At 51.0% G+C, this 26,351-nt stretch overlaps 2 protein-coding genes across 27 annotated transcripts in view; one reads left to right on the top strand and one right to left on the bottom strand.

Annotated features, from left to right (window-relative positions):
- The window catches only part of VWA2 (von Willebrand factor A domain containing 2), a 46,327-nt gene extending 44,711 nt beyond the window's left edge, over positions 1 to 1,616 (top strand). For 4 of the 6 annotated variants that reach the window (XM_008506868.2, XM_070632359.1, XM_070632400.1 and 1 more), the window contains one exon: positions 124 to 632. In XM_008506868.2, coding sequence (XP_008505090.1) covers positions 124 to 488 — 365 coding nt within the window. In that variant the 3' untranslated portion in view covers positions 489 to 632. Of the gene's footprint in view, positions 1 to 123; positions 633 to 1,138 lie in introns of those variants that run through there. The other 2 variants (XM_008506875.2, XM_070632385.1) reach the window with 1 other exon arrangement.
- Positions 1,617 to 4,024: 2,408 nt separating this feature from the next.
- AFAP1L2 (actin filament associated protein 1 like 2) overlaps positions 4,025 to 26,351 on the bottom strand; it is a 97,225-nt gene continuing 74,898 nt past the window's right edge. For 7 of the 21 annotated variants that reach the window (XM_070632311.1, XM_070632259.1, XM_070632239.1 and 4 more), the window contains 14 exons: positions 23,192 to 23,397; positions 21,774 to 21,953; positions 18,514 to 18,603; positions 16,801 to 16,885; positions 16,350 to 16,454; positions 13,667 to 13,878; positions 11,655 to 11,800; positions 10,667 to 10,778; positions 9,746 to 9,991; positions 9,486 to 9,660; positions 9,037 to 9,192; positions 6,342 to 6,535; positions 6,097 to 6,219; positions 4,025 to 5,211 (listed from right to left, as the gene is read on the bottom strand). In XM_070632311.1, coding sequence (XP_070488412.1) covers positions 5,185 to 5,211; positions 6,097 to 6,219; positions 6,342 to 6,535; positions 9,037 to 9,192; positions 9,486 to 9,660; positions 9,746 to 9,991; positions 10,667 to 10,778; positions 11,655 to 11,800; positions 13,667 to 13,878; positions 16,350 to 16,454; positions 16,801 to 16,885; positions 18,514 to 18,603; positions 21,774 to 21,953; positions 23,192 to 23,397 — 2,057 coding nt within the window. In that variant the 3' untranslated portion in view covers positions 4,025 to 5,184. Of the gene's footprint in view, positions 5,212 to 6,096; positions 6,220 to 6,341; positions 6,536 to 9,036; positions 9,193 to 9,485; positions 9,661 to 9,745; positions 9,992 to 10,666; positions 10,779 to 11,654; positions 11,801 to 13,666; positions 13,879 to 16,349; positions 16,455 to 16,800; positions 16,886 to 18,513; positions 18,604 to 21,773; positions 21,954 to 23,191; positions 23,398 to 26,139; positions 26,224 to 26,351 lie in introns of all 21 variants that reach the window. The other 14 variants (XM_070632283.1, XM_070632351.1, XM_070632220.1 and 11 more) reach the window with 3 other exon arrangements.

The following is a 26,351-nucleotide window of genomic DNA, read 5'->3' as shown; positions in this document are numbered from 1 at the left end:
CCACGGAACATTAAGAAGTGTAAGACACTGTTCTAGTGGCCTCGCATGTGTACTGGGGTCCTTAGGGTAGGGGTCTTTCGGTCTGACCCAGGCCAGGCCTGGTGGGCATGTTCCTTCTTGTAGAAGCCAAGCGGCCGGTCAGCCTCTGCAAACCCAGCCCGTGCATGAACAAGGGCACCTGCGTCCTGCAGAACGGCACCTACCGCTGCGAGTGCCGAGGTGGCTGGGAGGGCCCCCACTGTGAGAACCGTAAGTGGGGCTCTTGCTCTGCATGTGTGAACTTAGGGTGGGATTCTGAGTCCTTCCACACCCCAGGAACTCAGCTGAAGGCAGGTCCTATGGCATTCACTCAGTGGAAGGAATCATACAATCATTTGTTCGTTCACGCATTTAGTGGGGTCTCCTACATCCCAGGTGTCCTAGGTGTGGAGAATATAGCAGTAAACAAAACAATAAGAATCTCTGCCCTCGTGGGGCTCCCATGCTAGTGGGGGAGACAGTAAATATAAGCACAACGTGTAGTATAGTAGGTGGTGCTAAGCACATTCAGAAAAATAATGGCGACTGGGAAGAAGGCCTCTGAGGGCGGCCTCGGTTAGGAGCACAGTGGATCCAAAGTAACAGGAACGAAGATGGAGGATGCAGGCACAAATGCAGATGGGTGGGTAGATGTGATGGTGGAAGCTGGTAGGAGTTCTTTTTTTAGTGTTTCTATTTGCTCAATGAAATGGGAGGAACCACTATCAGCTGAGTGAGGATGGGGAGGAGGTTCTGGGGGTTTGAGGAGAGAAGAGCAGTAACTGACTAGCAGAGAAGGGGAATAGACTAAAGACATAGAGAATGACTGTTGGGCAGCATTATGGGCCCACCTGTGGCTCCTGTTCCTGCATTTAAAGTCAGAACAGCCAGCAGCCAGGAGATGATTCCCACTGGAGTCTTGGATTTTCAGCTACCGGCAGAGGTCGGCTTCCTAAGGCCGGGTAGTGGATCTGAAGGGCACTCAGATGGGGCCTCTGATCCAACATCTTCTGCTTGGGTTGTGGAGTGAGAGCAAGACGTGCAGGGGCCCACGGCTGCTGGTTGGTTGAGAAGAGGACTCAGATGCTCCTTGTGTCCTCAGAGTTCACTTCTTTCCCAGGGGCCTTGAGAGGAGATGCCCCCAAGGCACAGGGCTCCCGCCGAGAGCCTGCAGGAGGCCAGCAGCCATAGCCTTTCCAGCAACTACAGAGAAGGCCTGGACAGCCTGGGCGCTGAAAGGGCGCCTGCCCTCAGCAGAGCGTCCTGTCTGCCTTGTGGGGTCCTTTGAGTGTCTGCTTCCAGTTCTGTCCAGAACCCTCCTGCCCACTTTCCTCACTCGGGGAGAAGAGGTGGCCAACTGCAAACTGTGCTGCTTAAGGACACGGCAGGAGCTGGTTTCATCCCCTAATGCTGATGTTGAAAACTCTTGACATAATAGTTACCTTCTGTACCTAGTTGTGCCCTGTTGAGCTTATGTCATCTGCCACCTTTCCTCTGAGGAGGAACAAAGGAACCTGGAGACTGGATGGCCTGTTTGAAGCTCAGTTTGCCCACAACAAATGCTAAATAGAATGTCGTTGGGATAGTAATGCTTAACTGAAAGATTTGACTGGAGTGTCATTCGGACCACTGCAGTGATGGCATTTCAAGATGGAGAAAGGTGGACCTTTTCATACGTCTTTCCCCAAAGATGTCCTGGATGCGTTGATTCTTTTGTTTGAAAAGGGGCTCGAGGGGCTGGCCCCGTGGCCGAGTGGTTAAGTTCGCGCGCTCCGCTGCAGGCGGCCCAGTGTTTCGTCGGTTCGAATCCTGGGCGCGGACATGGCACTGCTCGTCAGACCACGCTGAGGCAGCGTCCCACATGCCACAACTAGAGGAACCCACAACGAAGAATACACAACTATGTACCGGGGGGCTTTGGGGAGAAAAAGGAAAAAATAAAATCTTAAAAAAAAAAAAAAAAAATTAAAAAAAAAAAAAAAAAAAAAAAAAAAAGAAAAGGGGCTCGAGTGGCATTTGTGGCTTGTTCTGGCGACTGGATCTGTGCGTGGGAGAGAGTTGGAAAGGCCCCAGACTGGAATGTGACTGATTCACTGGCTTGTTTGATGGTAGAGGAGGGGCTGAGTGTGCAAACAGCCTTCGTCTCCAGGGGCCGTGTGAAGTTCGCCTGGGTACCGGGCAGTGTTCGCTTCGACGGGCTTCCTTTAGAGTTACTTAGGAGGGTTCACTGTGCGGCGTTTACTGAGGTCTTGTCTTACTCTCCTTTTATGGGGCAGTAGAATTCTTAAACTCAACAAATAGAGACTAAAGAAACTCAGAGGGGTTTGGCTTTTGTAAGCATCGATCTTCTAGCTCTCTGGGTTTTGGTCTTGTTTTACTCTTTATGTCTAGTTTTTAAAGGAATATTTCAAGAAACGATGTTGGTTATTTAAATAACAGGAGTATTTGTACCTATATGGCAAAGAGGCTTAGTTGGAACATTTTCTGGCACACACAGTTCTTACTCAGCCCTGCAGTAATTAGGAACCAGTTCTCCCCCTTGGTGGTGGGTTTTCGAGTTGGGTTTTCAGTAACAACCTTTGTAGAGCTCCTAAGTCCAGACAAACTTAAAGTCATGTTTTATATGTAAACGTTCAAGGCTACGTTGATTTAAACACCACTTAGCTGTAAGAACTTCAGGATTTCAGGTGCTAGAAAAGCACTCAAAGAGCTGATCGCCGTGGTATTGTGAGACATTAAAAATAGAGTGCGCTATACCAAGCACTGTGTTGCGACAGTCATTCGTGCTCAGTGGATATTTTAATTCCTCTTATTACCTTGGCCTCATCGGAAGGCGACATCAGAGCTGGGTCACAGGCCCACCTGGCAGGTGCAATAGGTGATGTTGGAGAATTTACATGAATCCCCTTGTCTTTAAATCAACAGCAGTTTAATCATTCCACACTGTCTGGCTCGGTGTTCCATTTGGATTACTTGCACTTAACCCCACAAAACCATGGGCCCTGGGCTTACATGGTAAAGGCTTTACTATTTCTCTTTTTAGGTCCCAGCCCTTTACATAAATATGTTTTCCTTGTAAAAATTGAAATACTGCAGATATGTCATCAATCTTTTGTTTTCTCTAAATCATCCTGATTCCGGTACACTTATTCTATTCCTGGGCTACTAAGCGTGTTTGTTAGGAGTGTTGAGATTTGCGGTATGCTTTCCACTTCCTTTGAGATGATTTTTTTGTTCATGTTTAATCTGTTCATATGATGAACTACCAATTAATATATTTTTTGATTGTTGAACCACCTTTGATTTCTTGAATAAGCACTATCTGGTCATGATACATGATTCTTCAAACACTGCTGAATTTCATTTGCCAATATTTTAAGACTTTTTCAGTTTTCTTTTGCAGTATGTGTTGGATATTTGGTATCACAACTATGCTGACGTTATAAAATGGAAAATACATATTCCTCAGGTTTTCAAATTGCTACATTCATAGCATTTTCTGTAATTTAAAAAACTGAGTTCTGCTATTTCATGTTGCCTTAGGTTGTCTTTTTATTGTATCAGTCTTTTTAATGAGCCAGATTTTGGTTTTGTCATTTTTAAAATAAGCACATTTATGCTAGAACTTTCTTAATTACTGCTTAGGCAACCTTCCAAGTATTGGTATGTTTCTTGTCCCCAAGAATGATCTGGGAGTGTGTTTAACTTCCAGCAGCATTGCTGTGCACTCACTCACATAAGATGGGTTTCTGCAGATGTCTCCTGTGTATTTGGTACATTGTTAATTATACTGTTAAAATCCTCTTTCAGCCTTATCTATGCTACTTGACTTAAGGAGGCTTAAGGTCTCCTGCTAAGATCCCTCCTTAATGTTCACCAGTTTTTACTCCACATATTTTGAAGTTCAGTGTGTAAAAAAGCAGATGTTTCTCCCTTGAGACAGAAATCCACCAGGCCCCACTCCAACTCATGTCATGAAACACAAGAAAAGCCCCAAAACCCAAAACACAATTAATATTTTATTAAAAAAAAAATTCTAACCACTTGGTAAAGGGAGACCAAGTGTTTATGACAAAGAAAGAAATGCCCTGGGATTAGAAAGACCATAAGAATCAAAAGACCTTTAGTTCTCAGGAACCAGTGTTGGAGAACTCTGATTCAGAACCCCCAGCAACGAGGCAGAGATAAGAGATGAAATGTTTCAACCTGTGTTAAAAAACAGTGCCACCCGGAGAGAGCACTACCAATTTTAGGAAACAAAAGTCACCACTTTTGGACATTAAGCACAACTTAAAAAACAGGGACTAAGACATTATATTGAATAACTCTTCCCTTAAACATCATGGCCACAGGACTGAATCTGTAAACACAGGATAATCTTTTTTTCTATGGTAATATAAAAAGTCAGTTAAATCTCAAAAGACATTTTTCACTGTTCTAAATTACAGGATTTTAAACATTTTTTTTTTATATAATACAGCATCACTTAAAAATTTATTTAAGAGCAATTGATTCAGGACTGCTTTAGGCTGAAAGAAAGTCTTTAACTTAGTGGAGACAGTGCCTCAGCTTGGTCCCAAATATTTTCCCGTTACCATTTCTTAAAAAGCATATCATAGATGGTATTAATGCTGTTTAAAATCACGGAAGATGGAGTTGGGCCTGCTACTATTGGAGAGAAGAAACTTGAAGGCAAGGATGGTTTAACCTCCAACACTGCTAAGAGATGACAGTCAGGAGTTTGGGTCTTCTCAGTCACCAAAGCCACATGACCAGTGGGCCAGGGCCCTGCTACCTTGATTTCTCTTCCACCAGTCTCAACAGCAGAAGCTTTTCACTACTTAAAAAGCTTGATAAAGCAATTGATGAAAACCTTCAAAGAGGAAACACAGAATACCCCTAAATACAGCAATGTCTTGTTTGCATCCAATAGACTTAGGTCTCCAAAGAAGCCTTCTTTTTTTGTTGTATTATGTCCTTTGGCTCTGAAAAGCGACAGAGCCTCTTCTTAGCCAAAGCTCTCCATTCATAGTACCCGAATCATTACTTTTTCTTCTAAACAGACTCACCCTTTCACAGAGTTGCTGCTTTAATGAAGACTTGAACAAAGTCAGATTGTCTCCAAGGTCCGTATTGACAGGAGAGTCTTTAGATGAAGCTTGTTTCCTAACTTGCTCCTTTCTTCTCCCATTCCTAGGGTACCATCCAAATACCAGCAACCCCCCCACAAAAAATAGGAATGTTAGTTATCTTCTATAGCAACCTCCATATACATAGAAGCAGTTAGGAATAGAGATGACAATTAAGTTTCAAGCCCAGTGTGTTCATCACTGCTTGGAACATCTGTTAAGAGATTTTGAGGCCATGGCACAGCAGAGAGTGGGGCGAGTGATGTGTCTGCCATGGCAGTGAGTGAACGGTGGCTTACGTGCTTGCATGCATTTAATAGTCACTGGTGCAGGTGCCTCAAAATATCTCCAGCAGGTAAGCAGGATAGAAATAAGGAGCAGAGTTTGCGAAAAACAAAGGCAGCTCTAGGCATGTTCTTTATTGTACAAATGCATAAGGGATTAGTAACACTTTTCGTCTAGCCTCCAGGGGAAAAACCCAGTAATGGCATCCGGACCTTGTTTATGCCTGACTGAGCCTTTTGCCACTAGTTGGCTGGGCGGCTTTAGGCAAATCATGTCACCTGTCTGAGTCTGTTTCTTTAATTTTCATGGGAGAAGTCCTTCAGAACCACTGACTTTTTGTTTGGAAAACTATCCAGTCACAATCTGTCTGAACTGCAGCTGTCTCCCTGGAATCTACTGATAGTCGAGTGGTGGGTAGCTCGAGGATTCAAGTATCCTCAGGCTGATTGGTAAGAACACTTGAACCGGGAACCTTTCTGGTTGGTCAGTGCCAAAGACTGAGCGAAAGCAGTGCAAAGCCCCAGCCCCTGTGTCTTCCTGCGGAAGAGGGGAGCCCTCACTCAGAGCTGGTGCCCAAAGCAGCACAGCGCCACCCGGGTGACAAGAGGGGCCCCACCCTAGCGACAGTTCTGCTGTCCACTGGTGCCCCTGAATGACCACTCACCTTGGCTTTCTGGAGGACGGTGCCTTTGCCTGTGACCATGACCGAAAGGGGCCTGTTCTTGAGCGCTGTTGCAGAGTTGACTGGGGTGCAGTCTGGGGCGGGGGTGGGGGTGGCAGCTTTGGGCTGTGGTGACAGGAGAGAACGAGGGCTGAGCCAAGAGGAGGGAGACATGACCCATTTCCCCCAACCCCGGTCCCAGGAGGCCCTGCCAGCAGTTCAGAGGAGCCGCAGCCCCTGGCACTCACTCGGGGGCTCACGCTCTCCAGGTGGGTGGTGTCCACAGTGGTGCCCAGCGTCACGGGCCCGGCCTCGGCCTTCTTCAGGTTGTCCTTCACCTCCACGATGTTGAGCTCGAGGTCCACACGCCTGCTCTCCTCGATCCTGCACTCCTCTTCCATTTCCTTCAGCTTCTGCTCCAGGCTGGCCAGGACTCCCTTGTCTGGAGAGAGAGTTAAGCCGGCTGCAGGGAACCGAGTTTCAGCCACAGACCAGAAAACCCTGCTGGGTAGAAGCAGGATTTACACACAGCCCTGCAGGAACAGCAGGTGGACGTGGACCACAACTCTGGCTCCAACTCTCAGAGCTGGGATGGGCCTGTGTGCGGGGGGCAGCCTCGAAGCCTAAGGCCTGTGTTGGCATTCTGCACAGGCTGGGGAAGGCTCTGGAGGAAGACGGCTCTGCCTTCACAGAGGGCATACGTCCCTTCTGGTAGGTTTTTACAGGCGCTCTGAGCTGCTATTGTTACAGTGACACAAAAGGGTGAGAGAAGCTTTACTAATGACCCTTAGAGGATGGCTGGGCTGTTTCGGCCAGCCCCACACAGTTCCCTCAGTCCTTCTGGCACTCAGTGGTCCTCAGCCCCGGCACCTTCTCAGCCCTGTTTTATGCTGCTTCTCCCTGGGGTTCTCAGGGTGGTACGGCAGCACCAAGAAATGACAACCACGGGAGTCCATGCTAGTTCATCTTGGAGCTCATTACTAGAGCTAAGGATGATACCACACGTGTTCACTAGAGAGTCCCGAGCACCAGTCAACAGCCACTAAAATAACTTATGTGCTGTTTCCAAGTTTTACGGTAAATAATCGTCTGTCAACCCTTGCCGGAGGACAAGCAGTCACAGGCGCCACCGTTTCAGAAAAATTCATGGAGAAAAAGAAAGCTGAGAAAATATGCTAATAATGTTTTTGGGATTGGAGTAAAAAAAAAAAGTTCATCTTTATTAGTTAATATCAAAACTTTGAGAATTACTTTCTTATGATCTGTGACTTTTTAGCCTAGCGTGTGCAGAGCTCATTTGCCAGAATAAACTATACAGTCATGCGCTGCGTACTGACATTTGAGTCAACGACGGACTGCACAGACAACAGCGGTCCCGTAAGATTAGCACCATGTAGCCCAGGTGTGTAGTGGGCTGTACCACCTAGACTTATGTCAATACACTCTGTGATATCCACACAAGGACGAAATTGTGTTAACAATGCATTTCTCAGACGCATCCCCCATCCTTAAGTGATGCACGACTATAGTAAAAATTCTCTCTTCTCGTACCTAGAATGTCCACACAGGAGGGAAAGGACTAGGATCCCTGGCTCTTCCTCACAGCCCCAGCTGGTGCACTCGGGGTTTTCAAGGACTGTCCTAGACGAGCCTCTGGTCACGCTCATCAAAACACATCCTCACTCTCTAGTCTGACTGGGTGGAAAGGAAACCAGGCCACTGTCTCTGAGCACTAGCAGCCAGGAGCACAGAACCCTCAGGACCAGTGGACACACATTTATAAAGACAGAAAGCAGACAGTGGTTGCCTAGGGATAGGCGGGTGGAGGGGAAATGGGAGTGACTGCTAATGAGTGTGGGTGATGGAAATGTGCTAACATTGATCGTGGTGATGGTTGCACAACTCTGTGAATGGACTAAAAACCAAAGAGGGGTACACAGTAAATGGGTCAAGGGTATCATCTGAATTCTCTCTCAATAAAGCTGTTAAATTTTTTTTAAAAAGTGGGTGACTTTGTGCCCCCATGACCTTCCTCCACCAGTCGTGTTATAAGCTTCCCAGGAATCGGCTAGGTTTGTCCCCAAACCTGCTTGTGCCACTCGTGCTTGTTAGTGCAACTCTGCAATTTAAATACTAAATGAGCACAGAGTTACGCTATGAAAATGAAGTCAAATGCCTCGGAAAGGTCCTCTGTGAGGCAAGGTGCTAGGAAATGGCTGATGGATGCTGTGAGGATGATTGGGAAAATAATCTAGAAGGACTCAGCTCTACTTGCAAGTGTAAGTTTTTGTTCACTTTAAAGAAATGACTGGAAATTAAGGATGCTGCATTATAGGTGTGGTTAATGCAACAAAGATGACATGGGGCTCCCATTAGCTGGCCCAGGTCTCAGGAAAAGGCATTGGCACTACATCAAAAGATGGGCCAAGAGGGAGCTGGACCAGTGGCGTAGTGGTTAAGTTCGTGTGCTCCCCTTCAGTGGCCTGGGGTTTGCAGGTTCAGATCCTGGGCGTGGACCTAGCACCACTGGTCAAGCCACACTGGTGGGATCCCACATAAAATAGAGGAAGAGCTCAGCAACAATCTTCCTCAAGCAAAAAGAGGAAGATTGGCAACAGGTGTTAGCTCAGGGCCAATCTTCCACACAAACAACAACAACAAAAGATCAGCCAAGAAATATACAAGTGAAAATAAAGCATTTAAGGTCAAAACACAATTTTTAGACATTACTTCCTTTAACTAGCTTTTTCAAGTGCCTCCTAGAAGAGGACTGCAATCTTTCAGACAGGATGGAGGGGACTGAGGCCTTTGCAGGGGAGCATCCATGTGTGCCAAAGATTGACAGAGGCTCCAGGACAGGTGCACAGGTCCTGGAAAGCCCAGGCACACGTCCTCTGAGCCAAAGGCCCCCGTCTGGCCCTCTCCACCTGGGAGGCCCCTTACCTGTACATTTTGACAGGGTCTCTTTCAGCTCCCGTTTCTCTTTCCGGAGCTGAGCCAGGTGCCCCCGGATTTCTTCCTTCTTCCTCTCAAGCCTCTCCTTCTCCTCGGTGTACCGCTTCACCTCAGCTTCTGTCCTGTTCTTGCCAAGTTTGATCTCTACAGACCCAGAGAGAGGGACCACCCCGGTCAGCCAGGCTGGAACATGAGGGCTGTCCCAACCCACTGCACAGGCTCAGAGGGAACCTGGAGCTTTGGCAGATCAGAGCTGGACAACAGGCCAGCCTAGCAGGGACGGAAAATGAAACTGAGCCCACACCTTCTTTGCTGTGTGACCTTGGGCAAGTCCCTTCACCTCTCTGAACCTCTGTTTGCTCATCTGAAAGGGAAGGAATCGGGCTAACGTCTTCAAGCCATTTCCAAAACACAAAACTCTTATCTAGCACAGGCACCTGCAGTGGTCACCCTCAACCTGTCCTTCACAGGTGGGCTGGCTCCAGCTGGGGTGAGGGCCACAGCGTCGGGGCAGCTGGATGGGAAGGAGATTTTCTGCTGTTCAGTCTGGATTTTGACCGTCGTGGTTCTCAGGGAAGGCTCCTCAGGCTCCAGATTCTCCTGCTGCATCTGCTTTGGGAGGAAGCAGACAGGACTCAGGCAGCTGAGGGGCCAGGAAGGCAGGGCCACCGCTCACCTGCTGGGGGATGGCCTGTACCTGCAACTCAGGGGTTTCTGGAGACATCTCGAGGGCCTCATCTGGGGTGGGGCTTGGGCCTGGGTCTGCAGGGAGGGCCTCGGCCAGAGGGTCCAGGTGGGACAGTGGTGGGGAGGGGGCCTGGGCCTGTGCACTGCCGGAGCTGTGCAGGAAGGACTTGACGGGCGTCAGGTCCAGGTACACTCGGTCGGGCCCGCTCTCGTCCAGAGCATCTGTGGCAGGGGTGGCTTCCTCGGTGGGTTCCACCTGCAGAGGAAAGAGTCGGGTGGCTTTCACCATTGCCTCCATCCGTCGGCTGTGAGCCCTGTCTCAGAGCTCCTGTCCCCACCCTGTACTGGAGAAAGCAGGGACCTCCCTCTGGGAAGCCTCCTGTTGAGCTGGAGTTAGAAGGCCTGGGTTCAAGTCCTGGATTTGCCACTCAAGAGGTGGGAGATCCAGGACACAGTACCTCACTTTCCTAACCTTACTTCCTCATCCATAAAGAGAAAAGCATCGTAGTACCTCCCTGTAAGGCAGTCAGGATTGAAGGAGAGAATCCACTGAAGCGCTTAGCACAGCGGAGTTCAACGCTCGGTAAATGAACCTGCTGTCAGGATGACGATTCCACCTCAGCTACCACTTTGGGCCTCCAAGGCTAATGGTGTCACCGCTCCCAATCTAACACCACACCTCCCACCCCCAGCACTGACCAGGGCCGTTAACCAGCTGTTTTATCCAAACAAGTCCCCAAGCCAGATGGGCTGCACAGCCCAGTGTACACAAGAGGACCCTGTTGCCCCTAGCTTTCTGCACTGATGGCCCCGCAGGTGACTCGGAATCCACGCCTCTTAGGGATAATCTACAGTGTCTGGTGTTGAGGCAGTGAGGTTTGCCAGGAGGGGGACCAGACAGCCTGGGCCGCTGCCTGGCGGGTGTCCTTACCGTGGCCGACAGCTCCGACATCTCCACGTCATCATACAGCATCTCCTGGCGATCCTGGCTGGGCAGGCCATCGATGTAAGTGTTTGGCTCTGAGAATTTTCTCTGCATCAGTCTGGAAGACACAGCGAGAGGACGACTCAGGACAGGGTTGGTAAAAGCCACCAGTCTCAAAGGATTCGTAACAAAGAGATGCCATGAAAGCCACAGGCTGTGCCAGAGACCTGGGGCCTGGCACCCACCTTTTTAAAAACTAATTCATTTATTTAGCAGCATCTTCTCCCTCTCTTCCAAGGGCCTTTTTACTAGAACTCCTGGTTCCAAATTTCTCTTCCAGAAAAACAAACTTCCCCAGCCCTGTACCCCTCTTTTTAGGATCCTTTTGCCTCTTCTCCGTTCTCCTTCCTTCTAGGACCTCCTTCCAACAACAACAAAATCCCTTCTCATTTTATCTTCACAATACAGTTGGGGCAGCATAGACCAGATACTTTCCCCATTCAGTACGTAAGAAAAGGGCTTCCCTTTCAGTGGCTGGCCAGCTCCCACCAGTGCTGCGTCTATCAGCCGACCCAGGACCACTTCCCCCTGAGCCCCAGTTTGTTCATCTGGAAAGCAGAAACACCACCCACCCTGCCTGTTCCAGGGTGTGCTGGGGACCCAACGCAGGATCCAAGGGAAAGTGCAGAGTCAATAGCAAGGCAAGCGGAAGGCCAGGAAAGGCACTGACTCTCCCACAGGAGCTGGAGAGCATCTAACCAGAGCCCAGGATGCTGTGGCTGCCCCTGCGCCTGAGGCCTGGCTCAGCTCCTAGCTGGCCTCCCTGAGGGCTGCTCCTCGGCCCTAGTCTTCCTGCTGCTGGATAGAACAGGGCTGACCCTGAGTTCTCAGCTGCCACCTGCTCCACTGACCAGCAGAGGCCAGTCTGGGCCTGAGGTCCAGAAGCATGGCTGGGAACAGGAGGGTGCAAAGCAGAAGGCCCCTTAATACTCACAGCAGAGAGTTCTTGGCCGCGCTCACAATACAGGAAACCCTGTCGGCATCCACGTAGTCATAGGTGAATTCTTCTGGGTCTGTCTTGGAGCCCGACTCAGAGAGCAGGAGGCCTAGCCAGTGGCCCATTTCCTCAGAAGACTTGGCCTGGGAGGAGGCAGAGGGGGTCATGAGCAGGCTGGAGTGGGCCATAACAGCATCCCTGCCCTGATGCCCAGCCTGGACAAGGCCTCTGGGAGAGCCTGGGGCCACTGTCCCTCATTTTTACCAGCATATCCCATCCCCTAGGAACCCCAAATAGCATTTCCTGCCATGAGTGGTACCTTGACCACTTCAGTGATGCTGTGGACATTTGTCCCAAGAGCCACATGTGATTTATATACATGTATTTCTAGAAGGCTAATGGACCAGGAGAGAACTGTTACGTTGTATGTATTGTAGGTTGACACCTCTATTTTTTGAACTGTCGCCTGTCAGTTTATCACCCTAATCCATACACATAAGACTGCCTGGATCCCCTGCTAAGAAATAACAAAATTCAAATTTATTTTTGTTTATCGTTTCAGTAAAGTCAAGATGTCTTAAATACCTTACACCAGGGCAACCAGCTCTGATAAATCATGAACTAAACCCCAGTGACACTCATGCCTGGTTTTTTTCCAGGAGAAAACGCACGCTAAACAAATATGTACATTGGGTATTTCTATTAAAACGCCAATGTTGTTTCTTGCCTTTATAACGAGAAGAGACTGGGAATTCTATAAGCACTTACAAGTTTATTTTCATGATGAAAAACAGCTACCACTGTGGCATAACACGACCCAGCTCTACTATCTGATCGCCACGTTCTCGCATTCAGAGAGGCAGCTCTCGGCTGAGTTTGATGTTTAGCTGGTTTCCTTTTCCATTCATTTACAAGTGGATTTCTCAATAGAGCCCTACACGAGCATCCTCTAGTTCCAGCTACCACCGTCTCTGCCCTGGGCAACTGTCCTAACAGGTCCCATTTTGTTTCTTCTTGTCCCCCTTCCATCCATCTTCCACCCAGCAGCTGAAAGAAGCATCTGAAAACCGAAATCTGAGCATGCTACCCTCCCTTGAAACCTTCCGAGTCCCCCACCATTCTTAGGAGCAACCCCCTTGCCTCCCAGCCTCATCACACCGCTGTCCCCCTCCCACCTCCACCCACCCAGCACACCAGCTTTCACACATATCGCAGCCCCTGCACCGCTGCTTTCCAGCAACTGTTCCTAAGTAATTAATTGCGTAATTAATTGAACATCTCTCTATCATGCTAGAATATAAGTTCCATGAGGACAAGGAACATCTCTTGGTCACTATATTATTGCACCGAGTACATATTTGTCGATGGGACAGGTGCTTGGATGAAAGAATACAAGCTTTCCCCGGGTAAGCAATTGGGATGTGGATCTTTTAGCCACCAGAGGGCAGTATTGGAGCAAAATTCAGATGAAGACCCCTGGATAAAGGCCGGAGGGAGCGAAAGGAGTGAACCAGGGTGTGTGTGCTTGGGCCTGCCCAATTCAATGCAAGGCATTATGTCACCTCTTATTTCTGTAAATGTAACATCACATCAAACAGAGGGTGGGGAGTGGGAGAAATGTAATTGTATCACAAACCTAACTCTTCCCCCCAGATAAGCCCTAAACGTCGTCATTTTTACCTACTGGGCCCCGTCTGGTCATACGCAGACTAGATCAGACCCGCTGTGAATCCCCAGAAGGTTTTTCCAGCAGCACAGGGAGTTATAAATACTCTGCTGCCCTAAGTGCAGGAAGTAGCTCATTGTCCCGTTCCTATAACACCACCACCCTGAGGTCAGAAAGGGAATGGAAATTTTTTAAGAATGCAAACAATCTCAGGCAAAAGAAACAAAAATAACACACAACTGCAGTGACTCCCTTTGTGGGACTGCAGTCTTCGTGACCTGCCGTGAACAGCTGTGACCTCCACGCCCTGGCCGGGCCTGCCGCCCCCCACGGCCCGCAGTACCTCAAGTTTGGCCAGCTCCTCGCCGTTGTGGAGGATGCGGAAGGAGTAGAGGTGGTCTGGGCTCGGGTCTGGGACCACCTCGCAGCCCACCAGGCTGAGAGGCTGCTGGGCCACCTTGCTCCTATTCCGGTCCTGATAGAAGTGCAGGTGACTGTCCCGGACGGAGCACCAGCGTGACTTCCACTGGCTGTTGACCAGCACGTTCAGGTAACCTGCAGGAGGAGACAAGGCTGCAGGTGACCCAGGGTGTCCCTGGCCGCCACCGCCTCTGGGCCTCCTGGAGTCACCCCAGAATCAGTTCCCAGACCTGTCACACCTTGCCCAAGACACTTCCTTCCCTCCTGGAGGCTCTGAATCTCAGTGTGCTTTCCTCCTTCCCTCACGTCAGCAGCAGGACCCTTTGGAGGCGGCAGCACAGCTGTACTGGTTTTTGGAAAAGGTCTGTCCAGAAGGATGTGGGTGACTTGGACTAGACCAGGCCCGTTTGTATGTGTGCACAACAGAGGCTCCCCCACCCTCGGCCTCGTCTCCACAGCTCATGGTGCCCAGCAGTCCTCCTCCCACCTCTGGTCACTTAGGTAGGCCTCATGCAGGAGGGTCCCCCAGCTGGGGGCTCCTCACTGCGGGTGTAGCCCTCTTGACTCTACAGCCGTAGTTTCCTCAGACCCCTGATAGCCTTGCCTTCCATGAGTCCCTCAGTCTCAGCCTGCAGAGTCGTCCTCCACTTGGCCAGCTCCTCCCCATCCTCCCACACGCACTGGCCTTGGCCCTCCCTGGGTCCTGCACTCCCTGCTCTGCCTGCCTTTGGAACACTTGGATCCTGGAACCATGAAACTCTGCTTCCATGTCGGCCTCCCCAGCTGGACACGGAGCTTCTCAAGGGCAGGAACCTGCCACGCTCATCTCCAGCACCTGGGGTCTGTGCCCTGTGGCCTCTCCACCAGGGAGCCCCTCTTCCTCTGTCGGCACAGAGGCTGCCAGCACTGGGGTGCACCCATCACGCAAGCCTTTACTGTTCTCGGATGGCTGCATGTGCTGGGTTCACCTTCCCAAGGAGAAGACAGCCGATCACATGAACATTTACGGAGCTGACGCCACATGCCAAGCTTAGCCTTGTCCCTGGGGCTACAAAGATGGGTAAATTTCCATCTTCAGGACCCTCTGCACACCTCACATGTGGTGGGTTGATACCCCTCTGTACTGCTCACCTCCCCAGAGGCACTGGCTCCAAAAGAGGATGCCTTCTCTGTCCCAAGGGCTTGGCAGCTGCTCTGAACCTTAGCTGGGATGAATTAGGTCCATATAGCAGGGTCAAAGTGCACAGCCACCTTCCCACCCAGCCCAGTGCTGGACACACAGTGCGGATCGTGAATTTCTCAGAGCCACGTGAACATCACATCATGGCAGCAAAGTGGAAGAATTCGAGCCCAGGACCTAGGAAGTCTGGCTCATCTGGGCGGGCACCCCACTTGCCCATCACTGTTCTCTGGACCAAAGAGAACTCTGGGTCAGGAGAGGTAGGGAGCTCAGATGCTGAGTCCTGGGAAGAAGCGCAACTGTGTTCTTTCTCGCCCTTCCCCAGCCACAGGGGAGAGGAGCATGCTTTGCTGCTGAGGAGACTGACAGCAATAGCCCAGTCACATCTCCCAAACAGTGACTCACTGGGACGAGGCTCCCATGCCCAAGTCCGTGCCCTCTGAGGCTGCAGGGGCTGGCAGAGCTGGGCCATCACCCGGCACTCTGGCTGGAGAAGCAGGAGGCTCTGAGGGTAAGGCCCCGTCTGCTGCCTTCCCATTCACCGTGGCCACCCTGCCAGCCTCTAAATGCAGAACTGAACTGGGACTCAGGAAAGGAGCCCAAGGCTGGGACATGGGTTCCATGAGGAAGAGGAAAGGGGCCAAAGGTGGACAGTAATGGCCTTCAGGCCCCAGGGAGAGTACAGCAATGGGCCCCAGGTTGGGAGCCAGCACACTGGCTCACCCCAGGATATTTTCTGGGAAAGGCCTTTCTCTCCTGGCCTCAGCTTCCTCAAGCCTGAGTAAGGGCAGTGAGATGACCTCTGAGAGCCTACCAGCACCCACACCCCCTCCACACCAGCAACACTGGGCTACTCATTGTCCCGTTAAAGGGTCTCACCAGACCCCATCTCAGAGTCTTTACACCTGCCCACGGACACCATCCCAGTCTATTCAGCTCCTACCCATCCTTCAAGGCTCAGGTCCAGGAGGCCATCTCTGACAACAGAGAGGTTCCTTCTGTCCCTAAGGCCTTATAGCTTCTAAGATGGCACAGAGTGTGGTTACAGTTATAGAGCTGTCATCTCTCTTAGGCTGTAGGCTCTCAGGACTGTGTCCTCCATCTGTTTGGTCCCCTTTCCCTGACACTGCACCTGCTCTACAAATATTGATCAAATGAACATATTTTTAAAGACCATCAGGAGGACAGCAATCAGTTACCCCTCACGTCCACAAAGGATCCAGCATCGCGGTAGGAGAGAGTCTGTTTAGGCATAAAGAACCACCTGCAGCGAGGATAAACAGAAACTGTGGGCGTGGGGACACCATCCCCAGAGATGTTCAAAGCAAGACCTAAAATCCCGCCTTCGCTGTCTGAGCGGCCTTCCTGGAGACGGCTCCACCCCAGGGAGCAAGCCCTCTGGCCCTGGAGGCCCTACGGTTCTTACTCGACGTCTCGAGGGACCTCTCCGGAGGCTCCAGTGAGGTAGACTTCTTCCTGCCCAGGTTCATTAGGTTGCTCAGTTTGAGGCCAGCAGAACATTTCTTCTTGACTATCAAGATGAGAAAACAAGCAATCAGCGTTGCACACAGCCTACCAATATGCCCTTATGAAAGATGCAAAAGTAATCTAGAGATGATTTCAAGTATATGGGTGGATGTGCATAGGTTACATGCAAATACTACGCCATTGTATAGAGGGGACTCGAGCATGCACGCATTTTGGTATCCACAGGGAACCCTGGAACAAGTACCGAGGGACAACTGTAGTTTATAAACCGGAGGCATGTTAGAATCAGTTGTTAAAACCCATTTAGCCCTGAGCCAGACAGTCAAGTCTCACAGCCTGGAATACCATCCCCCTCCCAAACCTAGGCAGAGAGCCATAAGTGCTGGTACCATCTTTGGTCTCTGGAACCTCAGGGTGACCTTCTATGGAGCTTCCATACTCTGAGGCTGACAGGAACTTCTCAGTTATATCTGGCTGTGGAAGAGAGAGAGAGAAACAAGTGGGTGATCTTGTCTGCAAATGGTTACCTTGGAGACCACAATAATAATAGATATATAGAAATCTATATAATATAGAATATAGAAATATAGAAAATAATAGATGGCTCTTGAGAGTAGGCCAGAGGTCACCTGGAGCCCAGGTCACTGGTGGGACGTTGGCCAGGCTTCCCTCTGGAGAACCTGCTTTCACTCTCCCTTCCTGAGGTTCCCTGACTTCAGGCCACCACTCATCCTTGTTCACGAGTTCTCAAAATGGCCGCTCAACCTGGTGTGACAGTGGCCCCATAGCCAGCGGGGAGGGCAGGTAGCCAGCCACAGGGGTGACATTAGAGTCGGCATCCCAACTGAAGCTGACTGACAAGCTGGGCACCACCCATCCCGGGAGCATGAAGAAGTCTTGAGAACTGACTGTGCTGCCGACACATGGGGCTTTGGAGAAGAGCCAGCTGGGCTGCCCAAGGTCAGACAACGATTCAAATCCTGACTCCAGCATTCTCCAGCCAGGTGGTGTGTGCGAGTCACGACCCTCTCTGAGCCTCGATCCGCATGTGTGTAAACACGGATAATACCCTGTCTGCATTCCCAGCGCTGTTGAGGGACTAGAGAGAGTAGAAGAGTGTAGTGGCTGCTGCTGTAACAATGTGAAGCCCTCAGAATATTCCAGTCAAGCTTCCTCTAGAACCACTTACTCCAGACCTCTGTAAAACAAGCTGAGGGACTCCCAACCAATGGGACCTGGCCAGGGAACACTATGCCAGGTCTTTAGGGAGAACCCCTCTTTTTTTTATTGAGGTATATTTGACACAGAACATTATGTTAGTTTCAGGTGTACAATAGGGAGAGCTCTTGTTTCTCATCTCAAAGTGAAGAAAACCCAGGTTTTCTTCATCAGGTTTTCTTCAGGCCCAGAACGAACAAAACAGCCCCTCTCAGTCATTCTAGAAGGGCTATGGGTATTTCTCCACGGGGATGGCCAAATGAGCCTTCCCAAAGAACAAAGTGCCTCATCCTTGCTCAAGCCCTCTGTCACCCTCTTGCTTTCCTCCCTGCCAGGATGGGGACCCCAAGATGAGACACAGTGACCCTCTGCTCTGTGCACACCTGGGCTCCAGGACACCTACCTGCAGATACTCGGGGACATGAAATGTGACCCCAAAGGTCACAGCCCTCCCCTTAGCCAGCACCCAGCCCAACTTTCTCAACTTTGACCCCTAAGCAGAGGGCCCCACAGCTCCCTGCAAATGAGCACTAGAGCCTTTTGGCTGGGGTCAACATCGTGAGGGTTCCCCCGGCCCTGGAAGCTCTATGAGGAGTAAGTGGGAAGAAAGAGCCTCGAAAAATAAATCTCCCTTCTTTATGGAAAGGAGGGCAAAGTTACATTTGTCCCAGTAAAGCTTCCCTCCTCTAGCACGAAAAAATTTTAGATGTGTATTAATTTCATCAGTTTTCCTGCCAAGCTGAAGTTACTGCCCTGATCCAAGCATTGTATGTTTCTTATTAATTGGGCTGAAATGCAAAAACAAAGTCCTCAATTTTGTACTTTTAGTTTTTAGGGAGAAAAAATGGAAGCAAACTCTCCTTCCAGGCAGAGCAGAGACTTACTTTCTGACAGTTCGGGCGCTGGGCATCTGGGGTGTATTGGTTTCCCTCGGACACCCCTTCTGAAGGCAGGCCGCTCACCTCCTGGATGACCTGAAGGAAGAGGAAAGTCATTAGGGGAGGCCCAGGCCCTCGAGGCCCTTCGGCCTTGCAGACATAGCCAGACCAGAGCTGGAGCCCCTCAGGGTCACAAGGGAGTGGGTGGAGGTGAGAGAGAAGATGCACCATTTCCAGGAAATGGAGAACCACACCAACCCCAGCACTTGGCCCACAAGTGGCCTCAGGACCCAGCTGGGCAGGCTTGGGGCAGGGGGTGTGTTCCTTAGGCCCTCTCTCCTCCAGGACCCCACATGTTCTGGGGGTGGGCAAGGAGGGGGCCTTTGCAGCAGAGCCCCAAGATGGCCAGAGCAGCCAGCCCTCAGTTCCGTGAGCCCTCTCCTCGTCCGCATCCTGGGCAGGGTGCTGTTCAGCTGTGGGTGTGATGAAGAACACATTTGCCATTTGCCGGGTAGCTCCGGGGCTCTCTGTGGAACATCTCCACACTGTCCAGGAAGCAGGCCTGCAAACCTCCTGGGCCCAACGCTGGCTCTCCGGTCCTGCCTGCCACAGTCCACACCACCCTCCTCTGAGAAGGAGCCTTTGAACTGGCACCGGGGGCCTGGGCTGAGGGCAGATACAAGTCAAAGGTAGCTGAGTACACCAAGCAGCAGTACCTGCCCCCCCAAATCTGGGGACCACCTGGGGCATCCCCAGAGGGTACCAGTCAGGGCAGCCACAAACACACTGCCCATCCAGAAGCCCTTTGCAGATACGGACTCAGCAAGAGCAATTTCAGAGACCTTCCTTTTTCAGTCCCCACATAGAGCAGCTTATGGAAAGGAGATAAAATCAGAAAAGCAGAACAGAAGGAAGAACGGCTGTGGGGCTGGGAAACAAGGCTTTTCTCCCTCCTTAGATGGACTCCAGTTTGGGACCTTGGTCCTTGAGGTGGACCAAATATGCGACATGGTGCTGTGGGACAGGGCAGGCACTAGCTCTGTGACCGTGGGCCTCAGTCACCACATCTGCAGGATGGGACACCTATACCACAGGGCGGCTGTGAGGGCTCGTGGGTAAAGTACCCAGCACAGGAGAGGCACATTCGTTACCATCCTTATTATCTGGGGCCTGGACACACGGGCGCCCTGCCCAGGAGAAGGGTGCCGAACCAGGAATCCAGGCTCGAGGGTGTGGGCTTCTGCTTCTCTGGGAAGTTCTACTTTGTGCCTTCCTTTTCTGGGACTCTCGTGCCATACTCAACATCTCCCATTTACTGTCATATACCTGTCCCACCCCATGGGCACAGGTGAGAGCATGCAGAGTTGAGACACAGAGGCCCAGGGAAGGTAGGTAGGTTTGACAAAACAGATGCATCTGGTCCAGAGCCCATGAAACAAGCTAACCAGCCCCCCAGTTGCAAGTGTGTGCAGCTTCCGAGTCAGGCCCTTCTGGCCGAGTCCACCTCTGCTCATCTGACCAGGCAGGAAAAGGGTCTCTCTGTGAAGGGTGATGGAGAGGCTGTGCCTTCTGAAAGGCTTCTTGTCTTTGAAACCACCAGCAGGGAATGTGGGGTCAGGGGTCTCAGGAAGAGGGCGTGAGAACTGGGGAGGGAGGCTGGGGGTCGGGGAAGGACAGGTGGGTCTGAGCAGTCAATGGGACAGTGCTGAGAACTGGGAGCAAGAGCAGTGTGAGTGTGTGTGCGTGTGCGCGTGTGCACATGTACGTGCATACAAGTATTTCTGTGTGTGTGTGCATGCGTGTGCGTGTGTGGTGGGTGGGGTTGGGGGACAGTTGGCATGGAAACAGGGAACCTGGGCAAGAAAAAGGAGTTAAAAACAAAGCCAGCAGCCCAGGGCCCTGGTCCCAGTCAGTTCTGCAGCCCAGGACAGACCCCTAGCTCTCTCTGGGCCTCACTCAGTGCTCTCGTCTATACTAGTCAAGTTTTATGGAGTGCTCAGTATATGGCAGGTACAGTGCTAAGCACTAGGTATGCATTCACTGACTAACCCAAGATCACAGCTAAAAAGGAGTGAGCCCAGACTTGAACCCAGAGCCCATGCTCCTCAGTGGTCAGGCTCGGCCTTCTGGAGCTAACATTCTCACGGGAACTCTCCCAGAGAGACCTGTGAAGCCGAGCCACAAACCTGCCTGTGAGGTGGGACCCTTCCTGTCCTGTCCACTCCCCTCAGTCACCTGAGAGATTCACAGTAAGGAGCAGGGAGCTGTCAGCTCCTCCCACAAGCCCGGCTCTGAGACAGGCTGGGTCTGGTACTCTGAAACATTTAGTGAGTTCACAAAAGCAGCCTGGCCACCCTGGACCTCGGGTACTCAGCCTAGGAGCCGGCCCGCACCTCGGGCTGGTACCGTTTCAGTCAAGCTTCCATAAGGTGGTGCAGGTCTGTTCTCATGGACTCAGCAGGGTGGTTATGTTCAGCCCGGGCAGCAGACGGGGGTGGACAGTGGATATAATGCTCCTGTGATGGAAATGCATCAACATGGCCACGATGCAGGAGAGGCAGCAGGGGCCTCTCTGGCCTCACCAGGGGCCCTGCAAGGTCCTGCAAGCATGGGCCCCTTCTTGGGGCAAATCTCCTACTTTCTGGACTTGTCAAGCCCATCTTTAAACTGGGGCAGGCAGCCCCGACCCAGGTGCTTCATCACCACTGGGGCTACGTCATGGGGAAGCGTAGGCAGAACTGACCGCATGCATTCAGGATGGTACAACACACAGTCCTAGGTTTGAAACTCGATGCTACCACTCACTTGCAAGGGGACTTTGATCAGTCATCTTGCTCTGAGCCTTAATCTCCACTCCTGTAAAATGGGGACATTACCATCGCCCAGCTACCCCCAGTGTGGTTTGGTGGGTTAAGTCTGCTAAAGACACACGGCCCATAGCAAGTACTTAACAAATAGCAGGGACATCTATTCCTCAATAGGGAGCCTGGTGATGCCTCACTAGAGACCGTAAGACAAGTGGATCTCAACTACAGCCCAAGTCCAGATGACTGAGAAGGACACAGACCTGGCAGTAGACTGCTGTGACCCATTTCTGTAAGACGGATGGCTACCACTTAGAACACGGGCAGCCCTGGGGACTTGAAGGACCAAAGGTCGTTTGCCCTTGACAACATCTTTCCTTTTCAGAAAAAGCTGGGAGCCAGAACAGCAGGAGCTCCTGGGGGAGCGGGCCCATGACCTCAGCGGCCTGGCGGCTTTCTCACCCTGAGCCACTGCTCCGCTTGGTCCTTGCTCTGCAGGCCCAGCACGATCACGTCAGCGTTCATCGGCGTGATCTTCAGCTTGTGCTCCTTCTTCCGAACTTGCTTCTCCTTGTGGACGACGCTGCTGCCCAGCAAGTTCACGTCCAACTGAGGGCTGTGGTCCTTGGAGGATTTGTAACACTGGAAGAAAACAGAGATGAGACGCTGCTTTGCCAGGGGTGCCAGGTTCTTCGGAGGGGGCCCACTGGGCATGGCAGGACCTGAGAGCCAGGCTCTGCCCAACAAAACCAAGAGGGTGACACCCCAGCACAAGGGCAGACCCTTCCCCTCAATGTCGGCACCTCCTGTTCTCGGCATCACAGTGACCAAGCCCACTGTCTCCCCCTCCTTCAAGCCTCCTTCTCACCGACCTTGGCACCAGGACCCCATTTATCCAAATGGCTCTAATCTCACTGTCCACCTGGGCTGGCTCCTAAATAATGTCCTCTGCGGGCCTCACTTCTCCAGGGTGGAATGGCTTTTCCCATTTCTCTGCCTCTCTGCATCTCTTGCTCAGCCTCCCCAGTAAGGGGTCCGTAGGGAACGAAGTTAGTTAGGAAGATGATGTTAGCGGAGGAAGGAAGAGACTTTCTTCTCCTACCAGAGAAAATACTCTGCCCCTCAGGGTCTCATTTGTAAAGTGGGGGTCCTCCCAGGTCAACCTCAAAGGACACCTGCACAGAGCAGGGCACGTCGAAACCAGTGAGGAGAGGGCTTTTTAATGATTCCATGGAACTTCAAATCAGGACATAAAACTGGGAATTTTAATTTAAAATAACAGGAAACAGGGCTGTGGTCAGACAAGTATCTTCTGATTCCTTTACGAGTCTTGTTTTAGAATCGGTAAGTCAAGATACTGTGACTTCTGAGAAGATGCCTCTGATTCTCCTGCTGCACAGACGAAAGCAGGAGCCAGAACCGGGGCTGAGATCTAGGCCGGGCACGCCCTGACTGGGCAGCAGGTTCTGCCCAAAACCTCCAGTGGCCCAGATGAGAGGAATAACGGACCCTCGGACCAAGGGGACAGAAAGATCCTGGAAAAAATGTGGACGGGATGGGATGGGGGGCAATGGGAATCACAGCCTCCTTTGAGAAACTGATAAAAACGACTAGACTTTTCTAGTTTAAGAAAAAGCACATTCCTAGAAGCTTGATCAGATTTAGGCTTAATTATTTCTTGGCAATGATAAATCATAAAAATCAAACCCAAAAAGAAGAAAGAAAAAGCACATTCGTTCATGCACACAAAATTCTGTGTACGATTTCAGGTTAGGGAGAGGTGAAAATCTAATACAAAAGGCTCTAACCGCATGGTATCAGGGTCTGCCCCGCTCCCCCCACAACAGAGAAGACTGGAACGCAACGTGAGACCAACTGACCAGGAGTCTGGTGTCCTTGATGACGCAGAGCTGCTTGGCCCACTGTCCCAGCCACTTCTTGCGCCACAGGAAGGCACAGATGCGGGCGTCCCGCATCAGCTCGATGCTGGCCTCAGGCGAGGGCCACTGGTAGGGGGCTGACTTGCCCTTGTTGCTCTCCTCTTCGTCGTAGGACTCATAGGAGCTGCTCACAGCTTCTCCGTCCTCTGCAAGGAAGACCTGCTGGGTCACAGCCCCATCACCAGCACAGGGTCCCACACATGCAGTTTGCTCAGGAGGAGGGTGGCAGCAGAACAGCCACTGGCCCCCAGGCCACAACGCACCTGCCTCTCCGTGCCCTTGAACCAGCCCCACAGCTGTCAACCACAGACCCAGGCAGACTTTGCAGCCCCCAAAGCCTCTGAGCAAAGCTTCTTGGATGCTGCCTCTGACCACAGACACAAATAACTTAAAACCAGGAGTCTCTCCCTTTTCCTCCTCAAACCTTGTCATCTCAGACTCCACAGAAACCTCTGACAAGACACTGCACAGACGGACTGTTGGCTCCTGAGAAGGCCAGTTCCCCTACTCGTGCCTCTGTTTCCTCCACTAAAGGAAGAAGCGGTGGGGTGAGAAAGTTTCTGGGTTCTTCCAGGCCTGGCACTCTGTCATTCTAAGGGACTGGGAGGAAGGGGTCACCATGGAGCCCAGAGCTGGGCGTGTGGCCAGCTGCCAACAGCTGCCTGCCTGGCCGGGCCTGCTCCATCCCTGGTTCTGCCCTGGGAGCAGCAGGGGGCTGTGGCCCCTCAGAGATGGCTTTCTGGGGAAGCTGGCCACCTCCCCATACTTCAGTGCCCACCTCGTAGTCACAGCCCCTTTTAAAAATCCACTCTTACCCTCCACAGACTCTGTTCTCTTTCCCTCCCTGCTGAACACCTCTTGGCACAAACTCGGCTCCTTCTCCTCGTTGCCAGCTCACAGGATCCGCCACCTCTGGCAACCAGCCAACCTCACTTTTTTGTTCCCTTCGAAAGAATCCCAAAACTCACCAAACACAAACCACACCCGACTCTTTGCACGTTCTACACGCCTTGGTTTGTGTCCCCACCACCCCGCGAGAGTTGCTCTGTTCTCCAGGTCTCACTGCACTATTCAATGCCCACAAAAACTGGGTGAAGAAAATAATAAATCAATAAAACCCTGAAAGGCAAGACATGGAGAAAGGAGAACCTCAGGATCCCCAGTCCAATCCCTGGCTCCACACAGGAATCCTGTCTATCATAACCCTGCTCCAGTCTCTTCTTGAATTCCCCACGGATAGGGAGCTCACTACCTCCTGATTTCTGGACAATTCCTTCCATTGCTAGGCAGCTCCACCAGAAAGCGGGGCCACCATCTACTTCCCTGTGACTTCTACAGACACGTTCTGTCCCCTTGAAGCAGAGTGAATGAAATCTCTCTTTCCTCTCTATGATACAGTTGGGAAAAGAGCCCATGGGCCCCTTATCTTCCCTTCTCTGGAAGCCCCTTCGACCATCTGCATTGCTAGGTTCCTGCATACTAAGAAAACAGAACCATGTTTGAATTAGAATATAGGAATAACGGAATGAGGCCACTCCCACAGTCATTATAGCTACAATGCCAATGAAAAAGTGCCTTATTTTAATATTTTTAAAGATAACACTTTAAATATTTAAATATCAGTTTTCTTTAAAAGCATGGTGGTACTACTCCCCTTCACAGCTTAATAAAAAAAGTTGCACAGTTCATGATTTTATATCAATTATATAAGCAAAGATTGAAACAGTGGTGCTACCCAGTGGGGGACTCCAAACACTCATACTGCTGGTGACAACGTCGATTAACCCAAGCCTCTCAGAGAACAACCTGGCAGCCTGTTGTTTCAGGAGCCATAAAAACACCCATACCTTTTGACCCAGTAATCCCAGTCCCGGAGTTTATCCCAGGAAACTAGTTTTTACAAAAAAGAAGGAAGGGGGAAGGCTATACACATTAAGAAATTCATTCAAGGGCTATTTAACAGTCAGCAGAAGGAGAGGGGAGAAAGGATGATTTCGTCCACGTAGGAGCACACCATGCAACTGTGGTCAGTGGAAACTCTGAAGACGAGTCTGCAACTCGATAAACTCCTTAATACATGATGGTAAGTGAGAAGGCAGAATTAAAATTATTTATGCAAATAGACTAGTGCTAAAAAGCACAGGGAGAACTCAGAATCATTGATTTGATGCTGAGGTAGGATCAGGGTCATTTCATAAAAATGTCAGTATGTATTAGCTGTACAATAAGTGAGATAAGAATATGATGTCATTGGGATTCCTCCTTCAGTAACGAAAATCAATGGAAGGAGGCGGCAGAGGAAGTTGGCTGAATCCCTCGCTGTTTCGTGCTTCTGGGGTTGCCCTACGTGTTCCATGGAGAATTCTAACACCTGCCCCTCTGCCTCCCAGCGGGTGTGGGAAAGCCAGCTGAGAAGAAACAGCAAATCATTGTACCTCAAGCCACCTGGAGTAGCTTGGAGGAAATTTAGGGCAAATGTATCCATTTCATTTGTCCCTAAGAGCAATCATAGCACAACCATAAGTGTAAGATACTCTTAATACAGATACTTGGCTTCCAGGGGTCACAGATGAACAGGAGTGGAAGGCGGGATGCTCAGATAATTCCGTCCCAGTGGACTGCACCCCACTTTGTGCTGCCCAAAGTCCCCAGGAACAGAGGGTAGGACAGCCATGAAGCGCTCTGGGTCATTCAGCCATCATTCAGATGCCACAGGCAGGGGTCTGTGGAAGGCAGAGTAAGTCTCTCCTGGAAGGATGGCACAGGCAGGAGGCATGCACAAGGACAGGAGGAGGGCAGTGGCCATGCTTGGGGCATGTGCCCCATCTCTGAGAGCCAGGCAGCAGGCACGGAATCACTGGCATTCCAGCTCTGGGGACAAGCAGTACCCAGGGTGATCGTGGCGTAAATGACTCCTTCAGGCACCTGCCCCCATCTGGGGACTCCACTGGGAGGAAATCTGCCAGAATGACCTGTAGGATATCCAGAAGCACAGACAAAGGCAAGAAGGAGAGAGACAAGATGAAGAGAAGGACAGATGCAAGTGCAGAGATACAGAGAGAGACCCAGATGTGGCAGCATGGCTGCCTGCCCACCAGAA

The sequence above is a fragment of the Equus przewalskii genome, chromosome 1 (assembly GCF_037783145.1).
Source record: "Equus przewalskii isolate Varuska chromosome 1, EquPr2, whole genome shotgun sequence".
Taxonomy (NCBI): Eukaryota; Metazoa; Chordata; class Mammalia; order Perissodactyla; family Equidae; genus Equus; species Equus przewalskii.
This window is presented reverse-complemented; position numbering and strand designations above follow the sequence as displayed.